This window comes from Nannobrachium achirus, assembly GCF_963921795.1.
Source record: "Nannobrachium achirus genome assembly, chromosome: 23".
In the NCBI taxonomy this organism is placed as follows: Eukaryota; Metazoa; Chordata; class Actinopteri; order Myctophiformes; family Myctophidae; genus Nannobrachium; species Nannobrachium achirus.
Genome location: NC_137830.1, coordinates 3,377,078 through 3,396,979, shown reverse-complemented (window position 1 = coordinate 3,396,979; position 19,902 = coordinate 3,377,078). Strand labels below are relative to the sequence as shown.

The 19,902-nt window shown below is 42.6% G+C and overlaps 2 protein-coding genes across 2 annotated transcripts in view; both read right to left on the bottom strand.

The window, feature by feature from the left end:
- Positions 1–3,359, bottom strand: part of LOC308309084 (CD9 antigen-like) — a gene marked incomplete at both ends in the record, with an annotated part of 31,634 nt that extends 28,275 nt beyond the window's left edge. The window contains one exon of the mRNA XM_080754550.1: positions 3,291–3,359. Coding sequence (XP_080610676.1) covers positions 3,291–3,359 — 69 coding nt within the window. The remainder of the gene's footprint in view (positions 1–3,290) is intronic.
- Positions 3,360–11,506: 8,147 nt separating this feature from the next.
- Positions 11,507–19,902, bottom strand: part of helq (helicase, POLQ like) — a gene marked incomplete at both ends in the record, with an annotated part of 32,837 nt that continues 24,441 nt past the window's right edge. Inside the window, 4 exon segments of the mRNA XM_080753911.1 lie at positions 11,507–11,590; positions 12,943–13,077; positions 14,091–14,204; positions 17,488–17,661. Coding sequence (XP_080610037.1) covers positions 11,507–11,590; positions 12,943–13,077; positions 14,091–14,204; positions 17,488–17,661 — 507 coding nt within the window.

Sequence of the window (19,902 nt, the reverse complement as noted above, 5' to 3'; positions counted from 1 at the left end):
GAATAAGCCCATTCCCAAGATACAACGCAACCTTTCATGGTTAGACGTGACTTATGGGGGCTAGACGTGTTACTGTAAATAGCAATAAAGAAACTGCTGGCTTATTGTGTCTAATAATACATATTTAGCCACTTGTATGCATGCCCCCATGCGTACGCATGCCCCACATTTTAGCTCGGTAAACGCAATAAAACAATAGAACGAAGCAAATGAAAACATTTTAACACTCACTTTTTCTTTTCTCTAATTACAACCTAAAATATGAACCCTTGTTGTAAAAAAACAAAGTTGTCCTTTAAACCTCTCCAACTGATCCAAAATGCTGCGGCACGACTGGTCTTCAACCAGCCAAAGTTTTCACATGTCTCCCCATGTCCTTCCCCTTTCTACACTCCCTCCCACAATCCCACATCCAAGATGCAACAGAAACACCAACTCAACTGACTGGACCAATGGTCCATATATGGACCCCCAGCTGATTCACACACATGCCATTACATCACAGAGTTATAGAAACATTAATTTCATTAAAGGGATATTTCACTTTCAAAAAAGCTTTTAATTTGCTTGATTCAATATTTAGATATTTGATGTAAATGTTACCAGGGCCTCTCCTCACACACACCCATTGTAACTTCAAACTCCATTTTAACCATGATAGATTCATTAAAAACACCCATTATTTTTTCTGGTGACCCTCCTAATACGTAAGACCAGTTAGACCACACATTTTCAATATTGAACTATGTCATAGTTGTGTGATGTCATCACGTTGTACTTTACAATACAAACCCCAAAATCAATCCTCCAGTTCTAGGCAACACAGAAGGGGGTGATTTCTTTTTTTCCATTTCCACACAACTCCTCTAGCTCTAAGGTATATTAATGACATAGTTCAATATTGAAAATGGGTGGTCTTCCCCTTTAATGCAGATTTTTGGCGGGTATTCTTTTCCTAAATTTTCCTAAATTGCTCAATGCTGACAGGCGGTCAGTAGGTGGTTTCATGAATGCATATAGCATATAGACAACATTTTAGTCCAAAAAATTAAAAAACTATATACCAAATGTCATACCTATGCCATAAAAGCCAAGTTGGCAGCCGGACCATAAGGAGTTGGCCTCTATATGGAGGCAATAGATAGGATATTGCATGTGGCTTTGCATGCATGGACACATTTCCTCATTTCATAATAATGGATACACTTCTCCTCCGTGAGATTCTAACCTCCTTTTCTGTTGGAATCCCTTGACCTCCGACCTGGCAGTAGGGGTCAGCATAGGTAAAGAAACCGTCATTAGAACACGGAGGGTTCCCAGTTGGATCCCGGGCTCCCCCAGAGTTAGTGTGGAAGAGTCCTTGAGCAAGACTCTGAACCCCTAACTGCTCCTGATGAGCAGGTTGGTGCTGCACATGGTTTCCTCTGACATCACTGTGTGAATGTGTGTGTGAATGGGTGAATGTAATGCACAATCTATATGTGAAGCGACTTGGATAAAAGCATTAAATAAATACACCATTTACCAGTAAACGGTGACATTAGTTGCGTTTCTATAAACGTATTCGAATATAGGAAGCGAATTATAAGAAATGCGCATTAAGACAAAGCGAATTTAGCCTGTTTCCATTTGCGGGTGTCATTCGAATTTGTGTACTGTAGCGCTCCCTACCTCCTTGCCCCCACCGTTGTGCTTAGGGTCTTTGGGAAACTAAGCTTTATTCGATAAAGCCTCAAAATCCACCTCCTCCAAGCGGATGAAAGTTTTTGCGGATAAAGACATGCAGTTTATTCGAATTTTGAAGTGTTTCCATAAAAAGATTTTGCGAATAAGCCTTAAATGCGCATTAAGAGGCTTTATGGAAACGCAACTATATAGACTCGTCATCTGAGGTCACCAGGTCATTAACCCATTCAGGCCTGAGGCCCATTCTAAAAACACCTCCTAAGTGCTGACCTAAAGGTTTTCTGAAAAACTTCAAATATTTATTCAAACATAAAAATAAAAAAATAAACATGTCGCTATACTGTACACAGCAACAACTAAACGTGTTCCTTAAGAGCAGTCGTTTCCCACACGTTTCAGCTCCAGACCCAAGAGAGAAACCAAACAAGTGGAAATAGCAGATCTACAAGCTCGCAACGCGTCGTTTTGTCCCACGTTGAGAGCTTGTAGACCGGCCGGCAACTACAGTATGTTCACAACTCCTTAATTATAATTTATGAAAGCCAGTGGAGTCAGTTCAGCCAAAGCTACGGAATGGCAACATGACTGGTGTCTTGCACGGACCACCAGTCATGTTGCCATACCTTAGCTTGCAACCTTAGCTTGCATCAGGCATGATTTATTAAGAAAGAAAATGTACCCCCCCTGTAGCCAAGGTCTAGCAGCTGCCACACCTTGCCATACCCAATTGACGCCTCTGGTGTGTGTGTGTGTGTGTGTGTGTGTGTGTGTGTGTGTGTGTGTGTGTGTGTGTGTGTGTGTGTGTGTGTGTGTGTGTGTGTGTGATGGGTGCCACTGTCCACCACACAAACAGCCAGTGTTGCCAGAATGTGCGAGAGAAACAAGCAACCTATGAAAACAAGCCTAAAAAGAAGCGACAGACTGTAGAGGCTGCAGGAGCACTTTAAACCTACAGTATATGCATCGGTTATTGTAGATCAGCTATTTTCAAGCAAATCTTGTTTTCGTCTTTGAAACGTTTTAACAACAAAGATCTTGCATCAATTTGATGTGAAAATGCTAAGTAAATGTAAATGTTATCCAAATGACCACCAGAACCAGAATCACAAACTTAGCTCTACTAATGGTAGAACACACACACACACACACACACACACACACACACGCACACACACACACACACACACACACACACACACACACACACACACACACACACACACACACACACACACACGGTGCATTTCATAAACAGAAAAAAAAGAAAAAGAAAACAGGTACATTTATTTATACTATCGTTTATACAGTATATATAGGCCAGTCCATACAGATATCCTTTTGGTCTAGGGATATCCCTCTAGTGGTCAACATACTGGACTTTCACTTGGGAGACCCCGGGTTCGAATCCCAGGCGTTACACCCAATCTTCCTGTTACCCAAACGACACACCAGAACCAGAATCACAAACTTAACTCTGTTTGTGGTAGAAAAAACAGCCACACAAACACTCGGTGCATTTCATTAACAAAACTCGCAAAAGAAAAGAGAAAAAGAAACAGTATAAGCGTTTATTTAAAAGCCTGTTTCAAACAGCTGCGACTCACCCAGAAGACAAAGTTGAAGATGAACAGGAGGTATTTGACGCACAGCTCTCCTCCGGTCAGCGCTGACATCCTTCTGGTCTCTGGGGTTTTGGTTCTGTTTGGGTTCTGGACGACCAACGGTCTGGAATAATAAAGTAATAAACTGCTCCTCTCTCTCTCTCTCTCTCTCTCTCTCTCTACAGAGGCTCAGTGTGCTGTGATGCTGCCTTCCACTGCACACTGTGGGAGAGAGAGAGACAGAGAGACTGTGTTCTCAGTGAGAGGTGGAGACAGAGCTACACTTCCTCTTAAACAGTGTGACACATTAGTATATGAAGACATACATTACAGAGCAGTGTTTTCTCAAACTACTACATTTCAAGGCAGTGGCGGCTCCAGGGAATAATCTGCAGGGGGGCCTTCAATTTTCCAAAGGGGGCACTTTATTTTTCAACACACCTGCGCATATAGCAATCCAATTTTTGTGGCGTTTTGAGACAAACTAGTAATGTCCATTACAAGTTTTCTCACTGAAAAGATTTGAATTTCCCGTGCTGCATGCACAACAACAACACAGGAATAGACATCAAAACAAATAACATTTTCATTAAACTATTAATTAATTGAAAATGTATCCTTATAATAATCAAAAAGAACACAAATATAACATATACTGTATAATTAACACCTAACATATTAAAATAATAGTGGGGTAGGGTACTACTGGCCAGTCTGGACTAGGGGGGCACAAAGTCTAATCTGGGTGGGCATTGCCGCCTATGTTTCAAGGTCTCCCCGTCAGGGTCCATTTGGTTCCATTACAGGTGTCAGTACTGCTCCAGTCCCTTCCCATTGTAGCAGAATGGGGAGCAGTACTACTGGGGCTGAATGGGAAAACATGGCACTGACTAAATTAGCCATTTAAACCGTTTTTCCCAATGCGGTGTTCGGAACATCCTACTGGATACTGGGAGCACAACGGTTCTAAAGCGGAGGGTGAGATTCTGTATGGGGCCAGGGTAAAATTAGACCCCCCCCCCCCCACAAAGGTGTCCACTTTGAGACCCACTGCAGTAGAGCAGTGTTTCTCAACCACTGTGCCTGGGGACCTTTGGTGTGCCCCTGAGAGTGGTGAAAAAAGAACCTCTGGGAACTCAGATTGCTGAGAAGGGTCAAGTGTGCCCCTTGAAACTGCTTGAAAGCCAGTATTGTATTTATCATTTTAAAAATGATTTAAACAGCCAATAAAACAGCCGATCTACAAGCACACAACGCCTCGCGGTGCGAGGCGTTGTGGGCTTGTAGATCTGCTGTTTTCACTACTGTTGTGCGACAGCCTTGTATGATGAAGCAGGGCTTTACTTTGCGAAGAAACGTACAAATTTGAAACTTGGAGATACAAGGTTTCTTCCCGACAGTGACGATATTTACACCCCCGTATTACGTTGGTGTGCCCATGGATTCTTGGGACATGAAGTGTGCCCATACAGAACAAAGGTTGAGAAACACTGCGTTAGAGCATCATTCTTCCCTCAAATTAAAGACAAATATAAAGAATTTGATTCCACCATTAATAAGTTGTCACTTCAATGTGTTCTGGGAGAACAGTCTAAATATGTGAGTTGTCATCATCAACTGAGGGACAGACAGTGGACAGAACAACCAAGTACATCTGGATAAACTGCTGCATATCACTGTTATCTGTGTATCATTGTTTGTTATTTACTTGTTTTAATTATTATTTTCATCATTGTTAGGATGTTTATTGTCCAGTCGTGTCCCTGTGTACGCAAATGTTATGATTTGTTTTAGGTTATGTGCATGCTTTGGCAATTTAACACATATTCTGTCATGCCAATAAAGCTTTTTGAAATGTAATTGAAAATTGACAGACAGAGAGACAGACTCTTTTGCTTTAAAATAATCCCTTTATTTAAACAATTTTGTCCCAATACTGTTCATGTAATATTCTCACATACAGCACAGCATTCAAATAATAATCAGGCACCAGGTGCTTTTCCTTAACGACAACAAGACATTTTACATTTAGACAATTAGATCAGACCTTCCAGCGAGAGAGACAGAGAGAGAGAGAGAGACAGAGAGAGAGAGAGAGAGAGAGACACAGAGAGAGGAATCAACAGGTCTCTCTCTCTCCAGTGAGTGAATAAAGACACAGCAGCCACCCTGACTACACCCACGGTGAGACGGAGGAGGAGACAGAAATAGAAGTGTGTTTACTGTCTATTTTTATTTATTTTAGTCTGTAGGCCTACAAACACTAAACCAGCAACATTTCTTTCTTTCATTTCCCCTGTACGCTTCCAAAACACCACACAGTCACTAAACAATATTTTACACAGAAGAGAGAGAGAGAGAGAGAGAGAGAGAGAGAGAGAGAGAGAGAGAGAGAGAGAGAGAGAACAATGACCATCTTGCTCTCAGCACTTCACTGGACAGAGAGAGTTTTGTGTTATCATCTTGCCATGGATTGATTGATTGAATCCTTTATTATCAGTTTGCATGTGGGAAAAGCACAGGACATAGAGTTCAGGTCTACTAATAGCATTTAAACCCAGGCTATGTGGCTGCTTGTTTACAGCTCAGATAAGGAAACTACAGGAGAGATCAGCCAACGTGATTCCCAAGGCAGAGCCTGATTTACTGTGTCTGTGCCAGGCAGTGTGTGTGTGTGTGCGTGCATGTGTGTGTGTGTGTGTGTGTGTGTGTGTGTGTGCGTGTGCGTGTGTGTGCCAGGCAGGTAAAGAACATGAGACTGTGGTACAATAGCATGGACAGCTGGATGGAGCAGATAAGGGCTGACTCATCCTGTTAGAGCGTACAACTACAGCCGGTGTCTGTCTCTCTCTCTCTCTCTCTGTCTCTCTCTCTTCAATCCAACAGAGCATTATTGGAACTGCCAAAGCAGAAGTGGAACAGATCAAAACAAAACAAAGTATACAACTGTACAACTAAAAAGGAATGAAAATAATGTGTAAAATAAAGTGTCTATCTTATAGACGGGTTTCTTGTTTACAAACATTGAGACTAAATGCACAGGTGACTGTATCATGTAATCAATTCCGTCCAATCCCCAAACCTGTTGTTTTGGGGGGCGCTGGTTTCATTGGCTAATTTTGGTACCGACCCTGCGCACGCATCTAGTTCTTATCCGTGTAACGTGGACCAGAAACCCGTCCATAAGAATGGTGCATATGCAGTCAGGAGTATAGCAGTATACATCCACTATAACGGGAAACGAAACATAGCATGGATGCACCTGGGACGTATCCTCAGTGATGCTGCCTAAGCTCATCAGGGTTTCGGGTCTCGCAACATCACACCCCCTTTACGTCCCAGGCAGTAGCTACTGTACCCACGATCAGTCCCACTAGGGAAAGAAAGGACCACTCACTCCACTGCGACTGAACTACTCTGCCGAGACTGGGAGAGGAAATATGGTGCGTGGAAGAACCAGGCTCTGTGGGTTGACTCCTGGCCGGGCCCCTCCTACGTCTCACCAGGTCCTCTCCTGCTCTCACCAGGTCCAGGGACCTGCGCGTTGCACCATTGCACACATAGAAAAGGTTAGCTTGGATATACATTTACTTTAGAAACAAATGTTTTGCATTCTCTCTCTCTCTCTCTCTCTCTGTCCCACAACTGATTTCAGGCTTTTGTGGAAGATGCTTCTGATTCTGACGTCTATTGTTGGTCAGACCTTGATCTAATATCCTTTAATCTTATAAAAAAACAGTCTCAATCGGCAATGTCTTGAACTTTTTCTTGGTCAGTACAGTACGTAGAACAGCAAGAGCGGTGCTAGCCGCTGCTACATCGGGCTTTGTTTGTATGTATGTATGTACGTACGTATGTCCCAAACTTGGCCAAGCTTAGCGGGCGCTTAACCCTAGAACACTAGGACCCCCTAGGACAACTCGTCCTAGACTCTTTGCCCTACTGGCCCCCCAAATGTGGAATAAACTCCCTGTTGCATTTACCCTCTCTCTCTCTCTCTCTCATGGCCTGGTCAGAATGTGACTCCAGAACAAAGAGGTCAGTGTGACCGCTAACTGTGCTCACTGTGTGGTCAGCCCACTGCAGCTGTGTGCGCGCGCACACACGCACGCACGCACACGTGCACGCACACACACACACACACGCACACAGGGTGTGTCAACATGGTTGTGCATGTAATTGCATATGATGATGACATCTCCTGACCTTATGCTTCAAGAATAAACTCCATTACACAAGGAAGTGTGTGTGTGTGTGTGTGTGATGATCACATCATCAGCATTCCACTGTATCTGTGGGAGACACAATACAGTAGAACACATGACCACAACGTCCCACTGTCTGTTTGTCTGTCTGGTCTTCCAGGGGTGGAATGGGCATCTTGCACTTTTGCTACCATTTTAGGAAGGGCTTGGCACACACAGAACGGACGATTGATTCTCTATGACCTCATGCACACTGGCTGTGCGTTTTTTTACCCGATCGAACCCAGTTCGATTTGTGCGTCTTGTCGCATGCTGTAAAAACCTCATTGAATCCTTTTATGACTCCTCTTGGCAGGGCCGTAGCGCGTCTAATCGGCGCTCTAGGCGAGCTCTCTCGAATGCGCCCCCCCACTCCCGCGCGCACTTTGCGCGCGCGCGCGATTTTCGCGGGTTTTGCCGTGAATTTAGTCGGTTTTGGGCTGGTTTGGGTCCACTCCCTCCATTTCGGCGCCCCCTCGGCACCCCCTCTAGGATGGCGCTCTAGGCGACCGCCTATACCGCCTATAGCTAAAAACGGCCCTGCCTCTTGGGATCCGCAGTGTGGTTTCCTCACAGCCTTGCACACCAAATCCAATCAGATTAAATCAGTTTTAATCATTCAGCAAACGGAAAAAACGCAATGGTTGAAAATGGCGCCTGTGTGCAAAGCCCTTTACAGTCATGTTTAGGCTGGGTGGCCACTAAGTGCAGAGGACCAATCCTTCAGCAGCATCGGCCCACAGAACAGAGAGACATCACATGATTGGCCCACTGGCTTGTCTATCATCTGAATACTGGCCAATCACAGGCTACTGTGGCCCAGGTGTCCCACCCAATTATGTAAACAGCTGACACAAGCCCACAACACGTCGCTGCCTCGATAAGTTGTGGGCTTGTAGATCTTCTATGTTGGGTTCATGCCGGGTTGTGTAGCTCTGGTCCATCGCGTCACCGTCATCAAAATAAATGAAACTACTTCACTACTCACCAAACCAAAGGTAGTTTTATGTTGTTGAAAGTCTATTCTCCGCGGTGGTGAACCTCTCAGCACCCCACCTACTCTGTAAAATACATTATTTTTGTCATGAAATAAAACGCACCCACCTCGAGGCTCGAGCCACCCAGCGGCCACCGCAGATACAATGGTTCACAACCCGGAAATAAAGCGGCGGTCGAGTTGGATGCACTTTATTTCATGCCAAAAATAATCTATTTTACAGAGTGGGTGGGTTGCTGAGGGGCTCACCACCGTGGAGAATAGACTTTCAACAACGCAAAACTACCTTTGGTTTGGTGAGTAGTGAAGTAGTTTTGTTTATTTTGACTCAAGTTGAGCGCTGGTAGGGGCTGAGAAAACGCAGTCTATTCATTTGCCAACAGGTCTGTCAGAGCGTCACTGGAGGTGACGCGATGGACCAGAGCTACAGGTTGTGGTGGGCCGTCTGGGACAAGATGCCAGGACCACATTTATGTCCCAGTCCTGCTGTCTGCCTGCCTGTCAGAGGCGTTAATTGGGTATGGCAAGGTATGGCCTTGGCTACAGGGGAAAGAAAAAAAATGTACTTCTTCAAATAAATTCATCATGCCTGTTGCTATAAGGTATGGCAACATGACTGGTGTCTTAATACACTGCAGTCATGTTGCCATACCTTCGCTTTTGCTGAAGTGACGCCGCAGTGACTGCCTGTGATAAAAGAGTGTGTGTTCCTCTTTGAGACAACACTTCCTTCATCTCTGCACTGCTTCGTGGTGCATGGCGCGTACATGTGTGCATGTGACTGGCTCTCTCAGAGCGACAGGGGAAGCAGAGACAGAATGCGTTGGAGGCTACCGTCACATTCCCTCCTCCTCACACACACATTACACAGATGTTTGTTAAAGATCACTGGCCCACTCTCTGCTATCTTTATACCAGCAACACAGCTGCTTGGTAGCAGTCTGCTGGGGGACACCACTTTCCATGTGACCCCCCCCCCCCTCCCACCAAGGCAGCAGCCGCCCCGTTAAAGGAGTAGTTCACCCCCAAAATGACTTGTTCTCTATTGATTACTCACTGCCATGGAGACTTGAGTTCAATATGTTTTGTCATCACTGCGATGTCAAGGGAACTAAATCCCTTTTATTGCCATATATGGAGATCCCTGTGATGCCAGGGGAACAAAATCCCTTTATGCCCATATATGGAGATCCCTGTGATGCCAGGGGAACCAAATCCCCTTTATGCCCATGTATGGAGATCCCTGATATGCCAGGGGAACTAAATCTCTTTTATGCCCATATATGGAGATCCCTGATGTCGTCAATACTAAGCCCATGTCTGTGAAAGCAAATATATAATCACTGTGATGTCAGGGGAACTAAATCCTTTTATTGCCATATATGGAGATATGGTTCGTCTTACTGGTTTGATTTGATATTCCCTCGTTGCCGGGAAATTAAATCACACAGTTCATTTTTTTTTTTTATGAAAACTAATCCAATATTTATTGAAATGATTGTAAATTAAATATATATATATATATATATATATATATATATATATATATATATATGCTGTACATTTTCAAGTCTTCCTTTTTTCAGTTTAACACTTCAAAAAATATATATTGAAATATTGAGAAAACACTTTAATATTTTATCAAAAATAAACCTTGTTAAATCTTGTGGTCCCCTGTCTAGCTAGTAAACAACACACTGTACCTTGCGGCCGTGCTGCAAGCTTGTAGATCTGCTATTTTCTTTGAAGTCTTTGAATATATCTTTTTAAAAGCGAGCATTTGTAACTCAAATATTTGCTTCTGCGTGGTCCCTGGAACAACTTGTTTTGAGATGGGAGGTCTGTGGCCAAATACATGTAATTCTGGGGGTCCTTGACATGAAAAAGTTTGAGAACCACTGATTTAGAAGACATTATAGAATTGGGTCAAAAACATTCTTGCACAAATGATTTTCAAAAATAGAGAAATAAGAGAAAAGATGAGTGTTAAAATGTTTACATTCACTTTTTTCTATTGTTTTAGTGTTTTAAACAATTTTGATTTGCATGCAAGTGGCTAAATATGTATTTTTAGACACAATAAGCCCATTCCCAAGATTCACCACAAATTTTCGTTCATGGTCAGATGTGACTTATGGGGGATGGTGTAAATAGTAATAAAGAAATTGTCAGCTTATTGTGTCTCAAAATACATATTTAGCCACTTGTACGCATGCCTCCACCCACTGAAATCAAAATACTAAAAGGGCTACAATACAATAGAAAGCAGTAAATGAAAACATTATAACACTCATCTTTTCTTTTCTCCAATTACAATCTAAAATATGAACCCTTGTTGTAAATTTACAGGATTACAGGTTAATCCTAACCCTAAAAAAACAAAGTTGTCCTTTGAAGTAGGACATAATGTGTCCATTTCACCTTCCTTCTACACTCTGTCTGTTGTTGTCCATCTGTCTGTCTGTCCGTCCCTCTCTCTCTCTCTCTCTCTCTCTTGTTTGAAGAGATCCCAGAATGTCATGTTTGGTTGCGCTCTGAAAATAGACGATCTACAAGCTCACAACACGCTGTGTGCTTTTAGATCGCTGCGGCGCATCGTGCACTTGTAGATCGGCTATTTTCAGCACGCAAACAAGCGTAAAATCAGTTATTACGACGCCATCAAGGCCCGGACAAAATATATATGACGACTACAATCTCGTATTTAGCTGACTAAAACATTTCAGACGACTAAACTGTGACTAAAACTAAATATCTTATTCTAAAAATCATGACTAAAACTAAAATAAAAATGTGAAACCTGAACATCTTATCATAAAAAACATATCTCGGAAAAAAAACATCCTTTGTATCATTTTAATGAGACGGCATTCCAGAGGGCAAATAAACAACAGAAAACTTAACGTAATCACAAAGAGAATAAAACTCCTCCGTTCCAATAATAATAATAATAATAATAAATAAACTGTTTGGTTCTTTCAGGGAACAGCCTCGTCCGCGGGAATCATCAGCAAGTCGTCCATCTCTTCCTGAAGAGCGGCGGCCTTTTCACTGAGGAGCATCTGAAATACACAGAGACGTCATCTGATAGGACATGACAGCTGTCAGTTATACATCATCATCTGATAGACAACATGACACAGAGTCAGTTCAATTCAAATAACAACAAAATGGATCTATGTTCTGATAGTACTAATTACTATAGAGCAGGGGTGGGCAACATTGGTGATGGTGAGGGCCACTATATTTCCACACTCACTCCAGAGGACCACATTGCATATTGCTACGTCCTATCTCATACAAAAGAAGCAAAAATAGCCGATCTAAAAGCTCAAAATGCGTCGAAGCGAGGCGCGTTTTGAGCTTATAGATCGGCTATTTTTGCTTCCTTTAAATTGGAATCCTGAATATTGTTTTGTCATGTTTTAATTGGAATCATAAAATATAACATTATGATTTAATTTCAAATGCATTTAGTTATACTCATATTAACATTATGAACTTAAATACAAATATGTTGGACATAAAAAAAGACTAATATACTATACTAGTCATTAAGCTACTAATTTAAGCAGGTCATGTTTGCATGTTTGTAATTGTAACAGCTGAAATCAATAATAACAGTATTCCAATATTAACATGCAGGCCACATTAAGTGATGGTGGGGGCCGCATGTGGCCCCCGGGCCGCTAGTTGCCCATATATGCTATAGGGTGTTTGGTCCGTTTTTTCTTTTCCCCCACAGAAGCAGAGAAAGTGTGTTCGTGATCTACCAAGGGGTCAAAGGAAAAATATCAACATATTCTGTGACTCCTTTTTAATTTTTATCCCACAATTTTGTAACCCATTTTTTCACCCAGTGCCAAATTATAATTGCCTATGTAATCCTGGGCTCTGCTCTCTCTTAGCCGCGCCTGGGGAGACAACGGACTTACCTCATGCTCCCTTCAATGCATGAGGAGTCCAAGTTGCTTCTTTTCACCTGACAGTGGAGATTTCCCTGGTTTGGACGTCGCGCGTGGAAGGAACACGTTATTCCAACCAGTTCCTTTCCCCTCCATCAGGCGCCCCGGCTGGCCAGGGGGAGGCATTATTGAGACCAGGATTACTGCATGTTTTTGTGAGGCTATCTACCCTAGGAGACACGGGGAGAACATGCAAACTCCACACAGAAAGGCCCTATATAATATATATTCTTTAAAACTGAAATATTTGCTTCTGGGGGGGTCCCTAGAACAACATATTTTGAGAAAGGGGTCTGTGGTCAAATACATACTGTATAATTCTAGGGGTCCTTGACGTGACGTGAGCACCACAGATAAAGAAATAAACGTTTTTCAGAAAACCATTAGGATTTAGATGAAAATTTTTAGGTATTTTTCTATGCTTGGCAGTGAAAGAGTAAAGAACTCACTTTAGCAGAAGCCACGATCTGCTGGGCTTGTTTCTTGTAAAGGTTTTCCACGCTGGAGGCCAGAAACCCCGGGTCGACGTTGGCCAGATGAGACAGAGTCTTAAAGCCAGCGTTGTAGAGCTGTTTAGCTCTGGACTGTTAGTTAGAGAAACAACACATCACAGTGTTAAAACGTGTTTTACATTTTCAAGCTTGGAAAAAAAAGCTTGCTTTATTTCTCACTAGACCTCCGATTTCAACTGAGCAGATTCATTTTCCAAGCAGCTTGCTTTTTTTTGTGCCTAGCCAATCCGAGCACAGCATGATCTGAGTAGGTGGGGATTAACTCATTCAGCCAAAGTAGGCAGACCAGCGGAGAGTTGAGTGAAAGCATGCTTTATTTTCTTTCCAGCTTGGTTTTGGTGTGATCGCGGCTTAAGGCTGCCTGATTAACCTGGAACTACTGTACAGGTGTTCTGAGTCCAGATGAGTCCATACCAGGGGTTTTCAAAGTGGGTGACGGGGCACCCTGGGGTGCCGTAACGGCAGTCCAGGGGTGCCGCGAGATCATTTGATAATATCGTATTTGGAATTTATTTGGACACTTGAAAAAATATTTAGTATCATTTCAAACTTGAAGTACAAATTTACAGTCAGTTCTAACCAAAATGGCTATTATGTCAACGTTTTCCTCGCAACATAATTAGTAAAATATCGTCACTGTCGGGCAGAAACCTCGTATATCCAAGTTTCAAATGTGTACATCTTTTGGTAAAGCAAAGCCCTGCTTCATCATACAAGACCGTCGCACAAAACTAGTGAAAACAGGCGATCTACAAGCACACAACGCCTCGCAGTTTAGTACATTTTATAGATGATAAATACAAAATGAACGGTTTTGGACATGCAAGGATTCCACCCGACAACGACGATATGCTATAAATATAAGGTGCTGGGAGTGAAAATTATAATGTAGGGGTGCCTTGGATTAAAAATAATATTTATGGGGTGCCCTGAGACAAAAAAGTTTGGGAACCCCTGGTCTAATCGCAATAATTTGACACGATCGCAATTATCTCGTCATATAACATTTTCAGAAATAGTGGAAATAGCAGATCTTCAAGCTCACGCGCATATTTCCACTATCCATGGCATAACCAGTGACCTACCTCCATGACACCGTTGACCTCCATCAGAGGGATAAGGTCAGCCTGGACGCAGTAGGTCAGCCTGCGGGTCAACTCCGTCAGCAGGGCTTTGAACGGCCACATCTCCTCCAGCTCCTGATGAACGTAAACAAACATTATCAATGAATCAAACAACCAATGAATCGTTTGTGGCTCCTCCATACCTCCAAAACCTGACCAACCCCTACACCCCCACCCGTTCACTCAGATCAGCCAACACAGGGATGCCGACAGAACCCTCGCTAAAAACCCCAGGACAACGATCCACTCGTCCTAGACTCTTCTCCCTCCTGGCCCCCAAACTGTGGAATAAACTCCCTGTCGCACTAAGAACTACAGACTCACTCCCTAGCTTCCATTAGAACTACAGTCTCACTCCCTAGCTTCCATTAGAACTACAGACTCACTCCCTAGCTTCCATTAGAACTACAGTCTCACTCCCTAGCTTCCATTAGAACTACAGACTCACTCCCTAGCTTCCATTAGAACTACAGTCTCACTCCCTAGCTTCCATTAGAACTACAGACTCACTCCCTAGCTTCCATTAGAACTACAGACTCTCTCCCTAGCTTCCATTAGAACTACAGACTCACTCCCTAGCTTCCATTAGAACTACAGACTCACTCCCTAGCTTCCATTAGAACTACAGACTCACTCCCTAGCTTCCATTAGAACTACAGACTCACTCCCTAGCTTCCATTAGAACTACAGACTCACTCCCTAGCTTCCATTAGAACTACAGACTCACTCCCTAGCTTCCATTAGAACTACAGACTCACTCCCTAGCTTCCATTAGAACTACAGACTCTCTCCCTAGCTTCCATTAGAACTACAGACTCACTCCCTACTAGGGGTGTCTTCTAAAAATCGACGAATCGACGCGTCGTTTTAAGCCCCGGGAATCGACGCCAACTGTTTGAGTCGAAGGGAAAATATATATTTTTTTATATCACCAGTTAGCCTACTACTGCCAGTACTGCGGTGCACTGCTGGACTGGTGTGGTGTCATGTACTTCCAATGAGAAGTAGCAATTGGCGAACAGTTATTTATTGTCTCGCACCAGCGTCGGGTTGAAAGTGAGACGGAACGGCCAGAACGGTTCAGAACCGCCACTTCGTTAAAACATTCAGAGCCGGGACAGTGTTCCGTTAAGAGGAGGAAGCACGCTGTCAAAATCCCATATTAAATAACCTGCCACAGCACAAACGCGCGTCCACGAAGTAGTAAACAATCTTCTAAAGTCAAATTAACATACACAAGTGTAGCGTAGGCTACAAGTTACATTTTCTAATTAAAGTGCTTCTGAATTGTTCCAGTGTTGTAATCCATGATGAATGATTGTGTTTCGCTGTGTTTGCGTCCATGACATGTCCACACTGAGGGCTCTAGCTGGGAGCTGTGCCTCCACCTTTTTATGATCAGTTTTTGAAATGAATCCGTTCTCGACACTGACTCATTACTCTGTCAGTGCTCTGTGTCCCGCGACTGCGGACTGGATCCCATCGTTCATTTAAAAGAGCCGTTCAAGAGAGCGGAATCGTTCGCGAATGTCTCATCTCTACTGCACGCTGCAGAGAGACGGGGCAGAGTTGAAACAGCGGAGATGTTTTATTTGTTTTAACGGTGTGTTATAACTCTATGGTTGTACACTGCTATGCAGATAACATTTGTGCTCGCGCACCGATATCACCGAAAACACTGTGTATTCAATTCATCTCTTAATGTATTATTCTATTATGTTGACGTGGTTTAAAGCAACACTTTTTTTTAATTTTTTTTTACACAAAGTAGACTATAAAACGATTCGTCGACGCGTCGGATTAACCCCCGCGACTCGAATCGACTTCATAAATCCTGTGTCGAAGACAGCCCTACTCCCTACTAGCTTCCATTAGAACTACAGACTCACTCCCTAGCTTCCATTAGAACTACAGACTCACTCTCTAGCTTCCATTAGAACTACATCTTTACATCAAGGAAGCAAGCACGACTCCAAATCTGTTCACTTCTGAGCATTTTTACCGGGTGCACGGTCGGGAAAGTAACTTTGAAAAAGAGCATCTCTAAAAGAGAATACCAGCACTTACGGAACTGTCATTTAAGGCACTTTTATTAAAGTGTATAAGTTGGCATGGCATGTTTTTTTGTTTGCTCTGTGGCGTGCCATGCCAACTTATACACTTTAATAAAAGTGCCTTAAATGACAGTTCCGTGAGTGCTGGTATTCTCTTTTAGAGATGCTCTTTTCCATTAGAACTACAGCCATGGACTGAAGACTAACCTCTTCAGACTCCACCTAAACCCATAGCACTACTGAAACACTCCCCTTCCCTCAATGACCACACATGAAGCTAGATAGCATTATGAGGTTTTAGATTATTTTTTTCTTGCTTAGGTGCGTGGTCTACCTATGTTATTGTTTTTTTCTAGATTGATATTCCTATGCATGTGTTATATTGTTTTTAATGTACTGACATATTATCTTGCTTATTATAGTGATGTATTGTCTGCTTATTGTAAATCGCTTTGGATTAAAAGCGTCTGCTAAATGCCTAAATTGTCGAATTTTAAATTGTAAGTCAAATACTGTTGGAACATCCTCTTAACCCATTAACTAAAACTAGGAAAGCATCCGTGTCATTTTAGATAAACTCTCAGGATTTTGGATTGTGGTTCTGAAAAATATCAGATCTACAAGCTCACAGAGCTATTTTTGAACATTTTAGAAAGATCTTAACACAAATCTTCTCTCCTGAGAGGTCTCTGGCACAAAACATTTTCAGATGGGGGTCCACGGCCAAATACATAGCATTTTGGGGGTCCTTCAGTGAACAGGAAACAGTACCTCAGTGAACATAGTCTCGCGTGGCCAGACTGTTGCCTCCGCAATTTGCAAATGCTCCCGGCATACAGTCTGGGGCGTTGAAATAGAAACGATGAGTGCGAGATAAAGCGGATGTGACGCAACCGCTCCCTTGGTGCAGAAGCAATAACATGTCCTACTGGAAGCGTTATGTCTCCTTTCAACATTTTTTGGGGTGTTATTTCGTCTTTCTCTGGTGTTGTTGGTGTTCCATGATGTTTTCAAATGTTTTATTAAACTAGACACCCATAACAAGAATATGCTGCTCAAATGACTGTCTGTGCTAGTGTGCTTCTGTTATGTTTCCAATGGGACTACAGTTCAGTGCAGCAGTGACTACTTCCGATACTCGCCGTTCAGGAGCTGTCGTTCCAGACTCTATATAGCATTCGGAGATTGTGGAATAGTTGTCTGTCTACGTGAGACTACAGTGAACAGGAAACAGTACCTCAGTGAACAGGAAACAGTACCTCAGTGAACAGGAAACAGTACCTCAGTGAACAGGAAACAGTTACCTCAGTAAAGTGGAACACACAGGAGCAGAAGGCAGAGGAGGAGCTGAGCAGGGTCTGCAGGAATCCTCTGCTGAGCTGGAAGCGCTCAGCAACGCTCCACACGTCAGTGTCCTTCAGCAAGGAGAACAGGACCAGAGCCAGGTAGAGACGATGGACCACCTCCATGTTAGCACTCTGAAAAAGACAAAGGCAAGTAGATAGATAGTAAGATGTTATTGAAGGGAAAGCACCTTGAGATGCAGCATCTCATTTTCAAGAGGGACCCATAAGAACATGACATACAAAAGAACATGAACAGCAGACATATACGTACATACAAGACAGGGATACAGATACTTTCTTACACAGATAGCTTGCTCACTCCATCTCCCAGAGGTCTATAGTGCCTTGCAGGGACGAGCTGGGCCCCTGATTCAGCCCGGGAAAAAGATTTGGAGAGTTGGCCGCGCGCCTGATTTTTTGCCTTCGGGGCGCAACGCGAGGCACCAAATACTAACCAATGAGCGGTTACCCATTGTTTTTGTGGTATAAAGAATCTCTAATGATGTATGTAGACCATCAAGGCAAAGGATGTTATGTTGACAGTGACACATGCCTCATAACTTTGTATAAGCAAAATAAGACCAGCATAGATGACATTCACACTGCATTACCAACTAACTACTGCTAAGTGCTAACTTCTGTACCACAGTGCTGCATTGTTTTACAACAACTCAGGAACAGTCCATGAATTCTAGCTTGATCTAACCAAGATCACTACATAATCACATACATGCACAGCTATGTACTTTCAATACAGTATAATCCACAACAGTCCCATGGATAAATGAGCAAATAAAACATGCAGACCACCGGCATCACCAGCAAGTGAATATGAGAACATAGTCTACTCTGACTTGAGCCAAAAAAGTAACAATGAAACACTACCTTAAAAATAGCAGCTTAAATATGTGGAGATGTAGTGCAGAATATACAATCACTAATCAATAGCAGCAGTGCTCAAGCAAATGTGCAATAAGAGTCAAGCATGTGTACATAGAAATGGAATAGGAAATAGAAAGGAAAAAAGAAGCAGTAGGGCTATTATGAATGGGTGAAGATTCAGAATGAACATGATTACATACAAAAATGAGTGCATGCAATCAGAACTTTGTCTAGTTAGCTAAAGTATTGAAAACAAGCTTTGGCTATAATGATCTGATAATACATCTACTGTACAAACAGGCTAGATCTATAGGCTATATGAGATTGGCATTACAGGAAATTCTTGTTTCAACAGTAATTCAGAATTTTTAACAACATCTATGATCCTGTGAACATTTTGAGAGTTCAGTAAACAACTATGACTGAATTTCTGAAACAATAATAGTGTGATGCCTACATATTGTTATACATGTCCTTTAAGCCCCCATGAGCACCAGGCAAGATGCATAACACTTAAGGCCCATTCCCACTGGGCCAGATAACAGATATCTGGAGATATTTCTCCAGATATTTTTCCATTCAAAGTGGATGGTAGATACAGATAAAAAAATATCTACCACAGATATTTGCCACAGATACTTTTATCTCTGGCAAATATCTTTTTTATCTGTATCTACCATCCACTTTGCATGGAAAAATATCTGGAGAAATATCTCCAGATATCTGTTATCTGGCCCAGTGGGAATGGGCCTTTAACCACTTTAACTCTGGTGTCCTGGTTTTGGGGATTTGAGGGGAGCAGAAATGCTGATTCATTGCTATAATGGAAGTAAATATAGACTTTCTGACTAGCTTTTAGATTATTTTTGCATGACATAATCATATGACTAATTTCCATACTTTAGATAACTAGACACATTGTTGCAACACACCAAACCATTCTTCATATTGATTTGGGAGCCCACAATTGACATTCAGCTATCATGTGTCACTAGTTTGTGCTTGAAAAGTTACCTATGCTTTAATAATGATGTTGGATAAGAAAGAAGAAAGCCAGGAAGAAGATTTTCTGTTGCTTGCTCACCCACATGGTGCACCTGATCCCCAAGTTATCATACATCACTTTCTTCCTTGAGGGTAACGTTACTGGCTCAAATGTAGCGCTGTGTATGTTTTGTTTTTTCTCTCTCTCCCTGTGACCCTGTCTGCTCAACGTGTGTCTGTGCCGAAAAAGCTGATCTACAAGCCCATATTGGATCACTGATTTAACACGTTATGAGCTTGTAGATCAGCTGCAAAACCTGTAATATGATTGGGTGGAACCCCTCGAGCCAATCAGATTTCAGCTAAATTTTGGACTATTCCAAGTTAGCGGGGGTATCACCAGTCACCCCGTGTCAAACACTCAAGCTCATTAAAGGACCTACACCATGAATTTTCACTTTTTCTATTTTAAAACCTTTTTTTGGGGTCCCACTGGCACCTTCTATC